The sequence below is a fragment of the Canis lupus genome, chromosome 14, assembly GCF_048164855.1.
Source record: "Canis lupus baileyi chromosome 14, mCanLup2.hap1, whole genome shotgun sequence".
Taxonomy (NCBI): Eukaryota; Metazoa; Chordata; class Mammalia; order Carnivora; family Canidae; genus Canis; species Canis lupus.
This window is the reverse complement of record NC_132851.1, coordinates 45,935,859-45,947,293: the sequence shown is the minus strand read 5'-3', so window position 1 is coordinate 45,947,293 and position 11,435 is coordinate 45,935,859. Positions and strand designations below refer to the sequence as shown.

At 40.8% G+C, this 11,435-nt stretch overlaps 1 protein-coding gene across 2 annotated transcripts in view; it reads left to right on the top strand.

The window, feature by feature from the left end:
• Positions 1 to 3,010: 3,010 nt before the first annotated feature.
• NFXL1 (nuclear transcription factor, X-box binding like 1) overlaps positions 3,011 to 11,435 on the top strand; it is a 71,336-nt gene continuing 62,911 nt past the window's right edge. Inside the window, exons 1-3 of one of the 2 annotated variants that reach the window (XM_072774968.1) lie at positions 3,011 to 3,080; positions 3,445 to 3,684; positions 7,058 to 7,231. In XM_072774968.1, the coding sequence (XP_072631069.1) occupies positions 3,447 to 3,684; positions 7,058 to 7,231 (412 nt within the window). In that variant the 5' untranslated portion in view covers positions 3,011 to 3,080; positions 3,445 to 3,446. Of the gene's footprint in view, positions 3,152 to 3,444; positions 3,685 to 7,057; positions 7,232 to 11,435 lie in introns of both variants that reach the window. The other variant, XM_072774966.1, reaches the window with a different exon arrangement.

Here is an 11,435-nt window from a genome sequence, read left to right as displayed (position 1 = left end):
TTAAAAGAACTCTGTCCTTTATTACAGAGCACATGTTGAAGGGTGAACCGGAGCTGAGAGGTCATAAATTGATAACTGGCACAGGGTTTACCTAAGTATATATGTACTTATCGAGGATAAATGTGGTTGGGGGATTGTGTATGAATCCTCTGGCAAAAAGAATCCACATCAGGATAATATATCAGTAATGGGAAAATAAATATAACTAAATCACATCTTTAAAGACATATTATCTATTTATTTTTGAGGGAGACAGTGAGAACGAGCAGGGGGAGGGGCAGAGAGAGAGAGAGAAGCAGACTCCCCACCAAACAGGGTACCTGACTCCGGGGCTCCATCCCAGGACCCTGAGGTCATGACCTGAGCTCAAATCAGACACTTAACTGAGTCACCCAGGTGCCCTTAAATCACATTTTTAAAGTGGTGGACAATATAAGTATTCAGGTATCTTATTTTTTCTATATTTATTTTAGGATTTTTTTAAGAATTGAGGTGTAAATTGCACAAATCATAAATGTACATATTTTTTGTTTGTTTTTGTTTGTGTGTACACACAAATGAAACTACTACACAGATCAAGATACAATTTTTCCACCACTTTGGTGGATACCTCATTCCTCTTCCCAGTTAAAATCCTCCGACCCATCAGAGGCAGCATTCATCTGGCCTTTTTTTTTTTTTTTTAAGATTTTATTTTTATTTATTCATGAGACACACACACACACACACACACACACACACACACACACACACAGAGGCAGAGACACAGGCAGAGGGAGAAGCAGGCTCCATGCACCGGGAGCCCGATGCGGGACTCGATCCCGGGACTCCAGGATCACGTCCTGGGCCAAAGGCAGGTGCTAAACCGCTGAGCCACCCAAGGATCCCCCTCATCTGGCTTTTAGTTCTTGTTCAGGAACTTTATGAAATTGGAACCACAAGTAAGTACTTTGTTGTCTGGCTTCTTTTGCTTAATACGATGTCTTTGAGATCCACCCATTCATATATATATATATGAATCTATATATATTCATCATATGAACATACCACATTAAATGGATATACATTTATTTTTCTATTCTTCTGGACATTAAGGTTGTTTCTAATTTTGGATTATTTGAATAAAGCCACCTTAAATGTGAATTTTTGTGGACTATGCACTCATTTCTTTTAGGTGTCTATACAGAAGTGGAATTGCTTGGTCATGGTGCTGCAGTAGTAGGTTATATTCAGTTTTAGTAGATACTGTCAAACATTTTTCAAAAGTCTTTGAAGCAATTCCACTTCCACCAGTAAGTATGAGAGTTCCAGTTGCTCCAAATTGTTGCCAACACTTCATATTTTCAGCTTTTTTTTTTAAAGCTATTCCTCTGGGTACTCTTTAAGAATTAAAATTAATTGGACTTGCACATGATATTTATTGATCCTTATAATTTTAATTATCTCTCTAATTATATTTTGTGTTGTCCCCTTTAATAAATACAAAAGACCTCGTTTCTTCCAAATATTATCTAAAATTTCAAGGTAAAAATAACAGCAAGTCACTTTTGAAAATGTTCTCAATTTACCCAGGCTTCGCATGATATACAGCTTTCCAGTGCAAAACTTTACTATCATACCACGACGGTTCCATAAGTGAGAGAACACGTAAGATTCTGATTCCAAAGTTATTATTATGATCATACATTTTCATTGTAGAACATGGCAGGTGAAAAATTCTGATTATGTGAGTTATTGGACTGATGAAGTCCTCTAAAAGTAACTGGAATTTCAAAGTAAGCATCAAGTACATTTATATAGTAACCAAATGGCATAGTGCTTAAGAATATAGGCCAGGAATTCTATTACTCAGTTCTGATTCTGATTCTGCTAGGATTTTGAATAAGAACATCCTCTCTGTTTCCTAATCTGAAAAATAGTACTGATAGCAATAACTAGCTGTGTGAGCAAAGGCTGGCTACTTGACCTCTCTGTGCTTCCATGTTCTTGGGTATAAAATGGGAATAAATAGTGTTATTGTGAATAATTAATTATCTAACTAGTTAATACATAAGATGCTTTTTTTTTTTTTAAGATTTTATTTATTTATTCATGAAAGACACACACAGAGAGGCAGAGACACAAGCAGGCTCCATGCAGGGAGCCCCATGCAGGACTCGATCCCGTGACCCAGGGGTCACACCCTGGGCTGAAGGCTGGCGCTAAACTGCTAAGCCACACGGGCTGTCCTATAAGATGCTTTAAATAGTGCCTGGCACCTAAATGCTAGTTGAACATTAGGTATTTATTAATGTAGAGAGAAGTGAAGCTGGAGAGTTGCATGAAGACTGTGTAGTTCCAAACAGCGGTCAATGTATTTCTCCATCCCAGATGGATCCCCGGTTTTTTTTGGGGGGGGGGGTTGTTTTGTTTTGTTTTTGGAAAATTATCGACCTATCTATATGTTATTGGAAAAGTCAGCGAAGTCAGCATTAGGCCCCGGCTCTTAACTACCTTCCTTAGTATGAACCACTTTAGGGAGCTGTCACATAGGTAAACACCGGCCAGCCTCCAGAACACCTGCCTGCACACCTTAAAACACGGAGTCGCCCCCTCCGGGTCGCTTTAGGTCTGAGAGGGATGCTCCCTCCGCAGCAGCCACGTCCCCGCTGCGCTCCCCGCTCCCCTGCCTCCTCCCCGACCCCGAAGTCTTTCCATTGCTTATTTCCATCGGTGAGAATCTCCCTGCCACCTGAAAGCGCGGGTCAAAGGTAAAGCTGGAGGAAAGTCAACTAGGGCCGGGGACACAGGATCCTGACACCCAAACGGGTTTGGGATGCTCCTAGGCAGCCCCCTCCCACCTCCCGCCTGTACCTTCCCAGCTTTGCGCGGTCTCCCCGCCCCGAGCCCGCCCAAAGCCCCAGAGCACGCCGGGAATTGTAGTTTCTGGAGCCTCGCTCCAAGTCGGCGCGTGCGTCCTGCGCTCCCCCCGCCCCCTTCCAAACACTCCCGGATGAGGAAGTGGCCGCTGATGCCACGCGTTCTGCGGGCAGCGGGCCCGGGCTTCTGGGAGTTGTAGTCGCCGGGGGCGGACGCCGTCGGTAAGCAGACGTAGCTTTCTTTGGGGTCCGCTTCTGCAGTTGGTTCCGGGCGGGATCCGAGGGCTCGGTCGGTGCGTACTTGGGTCGGCCCCGCGCTCCCCCAGAGGCCGGGCGGGCGCCTTGGGTTCCCGGCTTCCCCGTGTCTGGCGCTGGGTGCTCGTCGCCCCGAGCTCCATGCCTCTGCCCGGCCCGCTCCTCGGGCTGTCGGGTCCGTCCTCCACAACCGGGGCTCGGCGGGGACGGGCACTCGCCCTCCCGGTGACCCGGCCGCGACCTCCTGGATCGCGGCCCTTGCCCTCGGGGCCCCCGCGCCGCGCTCACGCTCCCGCCACTCACCGCGTTCCTTTCTCCCTCCCCCCTGCAGGGATGGAAGCCTCCTGGCGCCCGGTGGCCGGCGGCCGAGGCCGAGCCCGGGGACGGGCCACCGCGGCGGCCCCTTCTTCGGGGAATGGAATCTACCTCCGCGGCGCCGGAGGAGGGCGAGGCAAGGGGGCCGCGGGTCCTGGCCCCCGCCCGGGAGGAGCGGCGAGCCCGGCGGCGGCGGGGGGCTCGGCCCGGAGCGGCCCCGCCGGACCCGGAGCCCCGCAGACCCCCGCGGCGTGCGGTGAGCCCGGCCCCCGCCGCGCCTCCCCCTGCGCGGGCCGCCTCCGCGCCCCCCCCCCCCCGCCCCGCACCCCGCAGGCCAGGCGGCCCGCAGCGCGCCCCTTCCACCTTGGTTCCCTCCTTGACCACTGTCTTCTCTTTCTTCTTCTTCTTCTTCTTTTTTTTTTTTTTTCCACCTTCTGAATCCCTAGGACCAAAAGTCGTGGCTGTGTTTCAGCAGAGCCTGAGCACACACAGGCAGCTCTGGATTGTCCCTGCTAAGAGAGGATTTGCATGAGGCCAAGGGAATACCCACCCCTACCCCAGAAATCATTTTATTTTTATGTTTGGAATTTATTTTTCAGAATATATATATATATATATATATATATATATATATATATATATATATATTTTTTTTTTTTTTTTTCCCCAAGGGGAGGAGCAAGTTGAGCTTCTGAGTGCTTTTCTCCCTAAGCCCATTTTAAAGTTAGATGGTGTTCTCTTAGTCTACAGCTGCTGAGTTTATTTTAATTCCAGGGTAGTTGGCCTACAGTGGTTTTTTTGTTTTGTTTTGTTTTGTTTTATATTAGTTTCAGGTGTGCGATAGAGCGATTCCAGGCTATTGCACCGGGTTAGGATTGAGCCTGTAGTTTTGGGTTTGGTTCACGCAGTCCTTGAAATCTGAATCGGTTTGCCAGCAGGGTTTCTTTCTTTTCTTTTTCTTTCTTTCTTTTTTTTTTTTTCTTTCTTTCTCTTTCTTTTCTTTCTTTTTTCTTTCATTCTTTCTTTCTTTCTTTTTCTTTTCTTTCTTTCTTTTCTTCCTTTTTCTTCCTTTCTTTCCTCCTTCCTTTCTTTTTTTTGTTTTGTCTTTTTAAGATCTCATGAAAATCTGGTTAACTCTTTGGAAACTAGGATCCTGTGGCTTTAGTTTTGTGCATGGCAGCAGTCAGTTGCAGAAATCCCGTTTAGATCAGGTTTAGGGACTCCCGTTTCACGTGGTCTCTCCTATCGGGAGGGTCGGTTGTCATTTTTCTGCCCTTTGCAGGATTGCCTTGGGTTAGTGACTCTAATTGGCTATGCCCTGTGTGAGCACTTGAGCTTATGCTTGCTTCAAAGTAATAGCGCCTGAATATCATAATATATTTAGTGTTTGTACTTTTTTCCCCTGCCAGTTCAGAAACATTCTTATCTGAGTTCAAAAGGAGATTTATTTATTTATTTAAAAGATTGTATTTATTTACTCAGAGATAGAGAGAGAGAGAGAGAGAGGCAGAGACACAGGCAGAGGGAGAAGCAGGCTCCATGCAGGGAGTCCGACGTGGGATTTGATCCCAGGACCTCGGGGTCACACCCTGGGCCAAGGACAGGCGCTAAACCACCAAGCCACCCAGGCATCCCCTATTCATAAATTTCATATCCTTTTTCGGATGTGTCTGATGTGGCCTCCTTTGGCATGTCATTATCTTTCAACCAGGGCTCTGTTTTAGCAGAGCCTGAGAACACACAGGGAGCTCTGAATCGTGCATGCTAATAGAGGATTTGCATGAGGCTAAGGGAATAATTCCCCCCCCGAAATAATTTTATTTTTATGTGTGGAATTTATTTTTCAGAATATATTTTTTTCAAGGGGAGGAGCAGTTGAGCTTCTGAAGGCTTTTTCCCTAAACTCATTCTCTTAGTCTGGAGCTACTGAGTTTATTTTAATTCCAGAGTAGTTGGTATACAGTGTTTTTATTAGTTTCAGGTGTGCAATAGAGTGATTCCACGCTTCGCGCTCATCACAAGAGCACTCTTGAGTCCTCATCACGGATTTCACCCATCCCTCCCACCCACCCACCTCCCCTCAGGTAGCAGTTACGAGTTTACAATGGTGGGAGTGGTGCAATGTGCAAGTTGGAGACTAAGAACAGTTTTAGTAAAGTTTCTTGGATATTGTAGGAAAAAGCAAGCATTCTTCACCTGGATATCCAATTGAGATTTGACTGTAAGACTTAATATATAAAAAGTTTGCTTTTGTCACCTTTCCTTGAAGTGATCTTATGTGGATACATTGATAGGGTTATGGACGTTTATATTATGTCTTCTAATTCAGCCTTTAAAGAAATGCATCCTTAAGTGCCAGTTTTCCACAATTAGTGGCATTTATCATCTCATTGCAATCAAGTTTTGAGTCCTTTATCTTATAGTCATTACTTTTCTCCTAATACTTAAAAAGATTCCTGTATAGGTACTGTGTACGTTTTCTTTCAATTTTACTTGAAATAATGGCATAATACCCAGCTAGACTGGCTGCAACAACAAAAGGAAAATGTTTCACAAGGGAAATAAAAGATAAAACATCACGAAGTAGAGACGCACCACCCAGACTAAGAAAGCTTATCTGGGTAGTGGCTCATCAGTTTCAAGCTCAAAGTGAATTTTCAATCAGTGATTTACAGTTTTAATTTGTGAATTTAGAATGCTCTCAATATGGGCACTAATAAATTCAGATCAGTTATGTTTGTGGCTCCTTTCTTAAAACTGTGGTTGCCTCAGTAGAACAATAAAAACCTTTGACTTCTGAAAAAACAAAAACAAAAAACTGTGGTTGCTGTTCATAAGAGTTCGTTAATGGTACTTGAAGAAAATTCCCCTGGTCCTTGCCCCCTTAAGGACTTGCGAATATACTATGAAGTAATCTAAATCTTTTTGTGTTATTTAACCAAGTAACAAAATGAGAAGTACAGTCAGTGCTGAAGAGATTAGTGGAAGAACTAATCCAAAATTTAGCATTTCTTTTTGGAACGAAACTGCTGTAAAAACCACATTTTCCTATCGGCAGCATTTTGTGTGGATTAATGTTAAATACATATGTTCTGTGGCCACATTTGAATAAAGGCAAAAAGTCCTTGAGCTTTCTAAGAGCAGATTATAAAGATAACGGGTATACGGTGAATATTGTTTGTGCCAAATCTTTGCTGGGCGGTAGCATGGAGGAGGATTGTTTGAGGAAGCATCCAGTTTAACGGTTTCTGATGTGCTCCTAGGCGGCATGCGTCTCACCTCTTAAAAATCACTGTGCCTGGTTTACTTTTAAACATCCCATTTTAATTTTTATTAACATTCTTATTTTGAGGTTGATTAATGGTTTTTTGGATGCTTTTGTCATGTGTTTATAGTTTTTAAATTTGTTAATCAGTGCTTCTAGAACAATTGCAGCATTTAGCAGGATATCTAACAAAAATGAAAGTTTTCATTGTGGTACTATTGTGTTTAGTCTTGTGACAAGAAACTTGAAAATACTTTTGTACATAGTAGTAAAATAGGATGCTCCAAGAATGACTTTTAAACCTATGCTCTTAGGGATTGTTTTGCAGAAATGAAGCTAATTTTGTTTGTTTTGTTTTAAGCAGAGCTAATGTCTCAAAGGAAATTTGAGGAAATCAAGAAGGCTAATCAAGCTGCAGCCAAAAAATTTGTTGAAGAACACTTTAGCTCTTCCTCTGAAGAAGAAGGAGATGAAGATTTTGAAGGAAAACGGGGAAAAATAGTTGCTAATACATTTACAAGTTACACTACTCAGACAGGTGCTGTACTGTCTTTTAAATTTTGACTTTTTAAAAAAGTTTTTATTTGAATTACAGTTGGTTAACGTACAGTGTAATATTAGTTTCAGGTGTACGGTGTAGCAATTCAGCACTTCGTACAACACCTGGTGTTCATCACAAGGGCACTCCTTAATCCCCATCACCTGTTTAACCCATCTCCCTTTAATAACCATCAGTTTGTTCTCTATAGTTAAGAGTGTTTCTTGGTTTACCATTCGCTCTTTTTTTCCTCTTTGCTTGTTTTGTTTTTTCCACATGAGTGAAATCATATGGTATTTGTCTTTCTCTGACGGACATATTTTTTACTTAGCATGGTACTCTAGCTCTATCCATCTCGTTGCAAAAGGCAAGATTTCATTCTTTTTTATGGCTAAATAATATCCCATTGTGTATACATACCACATCTTTATCCATTCATCAGTCGATAGACATTTGGGCTGTTTCTATGATTTGGCTATTGTAGGTGTTGCTGCCGTAAACATTGGGGTCCATGTACCCCTTTGAACCAATATTTTTGTATTCTTTGGGTAAATACCTCGTAGTGCAATGCTGGGTCATAGGTGGTTCTATTTTTAACACTTGGAGGAACCTCCATACTATTCTCCAGAGTGGCTGCATCAGCTTGCGTTCCCACCAACAGTGCAAGAAGGTTCCCTTTTCTCCATATCTTCACCAGCACCCGTTGTTTTCTTATGTTGTTGATTTTAGCCATTCTGAGGTGTGAGGTGGTATCTCGTTGTAGTTTTGGTTTGCATTTTCCTAATGGTAAGTGATGGTGACCATCTTTCATGTGTCTGTTGGCCATCTGTAGGTCTTCTTTGGAAAAATGTCTATTTCTGTTTTCTGCCCGTTTTTTAATTGGATTATTCATTTTTTGTGTGTTGAGTTTTATAAATTCTTTATATATTTTGGATATTTGCGTTTTATCACATATCTCATTTGCAAGTATCTTCTCACATTCTGAAGATTGCGTTTTCATTTTGTTGATTTTTTTTCCTTTGCTGTGCAGAAGCTTTTTTATTTTAATGAAGTTCCAGTAGTTTATGTTTACTTTTGCTTCCCTTGCCTCAGGAGACCTATCTAGTAAGAAATTGCTATGGCTGATGTCAAAGTTACTGCCTTTTTTTGCCTCTTAAGATTTCAGTGGTTTCTTGTCTTACATTTAGGCCTTTCATCTATTTTGAATTCATTTTTTTGTATGGTGTGAGAAAGTGGTCCAGTTTTATTCTTTTGCATGTTGCCGTCCAGTTTTCCCAACACCATTTGTTGAAGACAATATCTTTTTCCCGTTGGTATTCTTTCCTGCTTTGTCAAAGATTTGTGGACCATATAGTTGTGGGTTCATTTCTGGGTTTTAGATTCTGTTCCCCAAATCTATGTGTCTGTTTTTGTGCTAGTACCATACTGTTTTGATCACTATATCCTTGTGTAAAATAACTTGAAGCCTGGAATTGGGGTTCCTCCAGCTTTGCTTTTCTTTTTTCAAGGTTGCCTTGGCTATTGGGGGGTCTCTGGTTCCATACAAATTTTAGGATTGTTTGTTCTAACTCTGTGAAAAATGCTGGTGGTATTTTGATAGGGATTGCATTAAATGTGTAGACTGCTTTGGGTTATACAGGCATTTTAACAATTTATTCTTTCAATTCATGAGCATGGAATATTTTTCCATTTCTTTGTGTCCTCTTCAATTTCTTTTATCGGTGTTTTATAGTTTTCAGAGTGCACGGTCTTTCACCTCTTCGGTTAGGTTTTTTTCCTAGGTATCAGTGTGGTTTTGGTCTAATTGTAAGTGGGATTGATTTCTTGATTTCTCTTTCTGCTGCTTCATTATTGGTATACAGAAGTGCAAGAGATTTCTGTATATTGATTTTGTATCCTGGGACTTTACTAAATTTATGTATCAGTTCTAGAAATTTTGGGGTGGAGGCTTTCAGATTTTCTCTATAGAGTATCATGTCATCTGCAAATAGTGACAGTTTGACTTCTTCCTTGCCAGTTTGGATGACTTAATTCTTTTTGTTGTCTGATTATTGTGGCTAGGACTTCCAATATTATGTTAAATAACAGTGGTGAGAATAGACATCCCCGTCTTATTCCTGAGCATAGAGGGAGAGGTCTCAGTTTTCCCTGGTGAGGATATTAGTTGTGGGTTTTTCATGTGTGGCCTTTATTTTATGTTGAGGTATGTTCCCTCTAAACCTACTTTGTTGAGGGTTTTTGTCATGAATAGATGTTGTACTTTGTCAAATGCTTTTTCTGTGTCTATTGAGAGAAACTTTGGTTCTTGTCCTTTCTTTTATTAATGTGGTGTATCACGTTGATTAATTTGTGAATATTGAACTGCCCTTGCTGCCCAGGAATTAATCCGATTTGGTCATGGTGACTGATTCTTTTAATTTACTCTTGGATTCAGTTTGCTAGTATTTTATTGAGAGTTTTTTTCATCCATGTTCATCAGGGATGTTGGCCTATAGGTCTCTTTTTAGTGGAGTCTTTTATTTGGTTTTGGTATAAAGGCAATGCTGGCCTCATAGAATGAATTTGGAAGTTTTTCTTCCTTTTCTGTTTTTTTCATATAGTTTGAGAAAAATAGGTACTAACTCTTCTGTAAATGTTTGGTAAAATTTGCCTATGAAGCCATCTGACCCTGGACGTTTGTTTGTTGGGAGATTTCTTCTATTACTGATTTAATTTCTTTGCTGGTTATCTGTCTGAGTTTTCTATTTCTTCTTGTTTCAGTTTTGGTAGTTTATATGTTTCTAGGAATTTGTCCATTGCTTCCAGGTTGTTCAATTTGTTGGCATGTAATTTTTCATAATATTCTCTTATAATTGTTTGTATTTTATGTGGTGTTTTTTTCTCTCATTTGTGATTTTATTTATTTGAGTCTTTTTTCTTTTCTAAGTCTGGCTAGTTTATTAGTTTTATTAATTTCTTCAAAGAACTAGCTCCTTGTTTCATTGATTTGTTCTATTTAAGTTTTCTATATCATTTATTTTTGCTGCAATCCCTATTTTTTCCTTCCTTGTGCTAGCTGTAGGCTTTGTTTTTGTGGGTTTTTTTTACCCCCTAGCTCCTTTAGGTGTAAGGTCAGTTTGTTTATTTGAGACTTTTCTTCTTGAGGTAGGCCCTGTATTGCTACATACTTCCCTCTTAGGATTGCTTTTGCTGCATCCCAAAGACTTTGAACTGTTGTGTTTTCATTTTTTCTGGTTTTTTATTTATTTTATTTTTTTTTATTTTTTTAATTCACTGATTTCCTGGTTGACTCATTCATCCTTTAGTAGGATGTTCTTTAACCTCCATGGATTTGTGGTCTTTCCAGATTTTTTCTCGTAGTTGACCAGGTTTCTTATTATGGTCAGAAAACATGCGTGGTATGATCTCAATCCTTTTGTACTTGTCGCTTGATTTGTGTCTAGTATGTCATCTGTTCTGGAGAATGTTCCATGTGCATTTGAAAAGAATGTGTATTCTGCTGTTTTAGGATGGAATGTTCTGAGTATATCTGTCAAATCCATCTGTTCCAGTGTGTCATTCAAAGCCATTGTTTCCTTGTTGATTTTCTGTTAGATGATCTATTGATCTAGGTGTTAAAGTCCCCTACTATTACTGTACTGTTATCAATTAGTTCCTTTATGTTTGTTGTTTTACATATTTGGGTTCTCCCATATTAGGTGCATAAATATTTACAGTTGTTAGATCTTGTTGGATTGTCCCATTTATTATGCTATAGTGCCTATCTTTATGTCTTGGTACGGTCTTTGGTTTAAAGTCTAGTTTTTCCAAAGTTAGTATTGCTACTCTGGCTTCCTACTGACATCCATTTGCTTGATAAATGGTTCCCCATTACCTCACTTTCAATCTGTAGGTGTCTTGAAGTCTAAAATGAGTCTCTTATGGGCAACATATAGATAGGTCTTATTTTTCTTTCAAATCTAACATGCAGTGTCTTTTGATTGGTACTTTGGGCCCAATTTGCCCATTCAGAGCAATTGTTGATAGATATGTATTTAGTGCCCTTTTATTCTTTTGTCATTGCTTCTGGAGATTTTCTCTGATCCTTTCTTGTCTTTGTCACTTTTGGTCTCTCCTTTTCATTCTTTGACTCAAAGAGTCCCTTTTAGTCTTTCTTGCAGGGCAGGTTTCATGGTTCTGAACCACTTGAGTTTTTGTCTGGTAA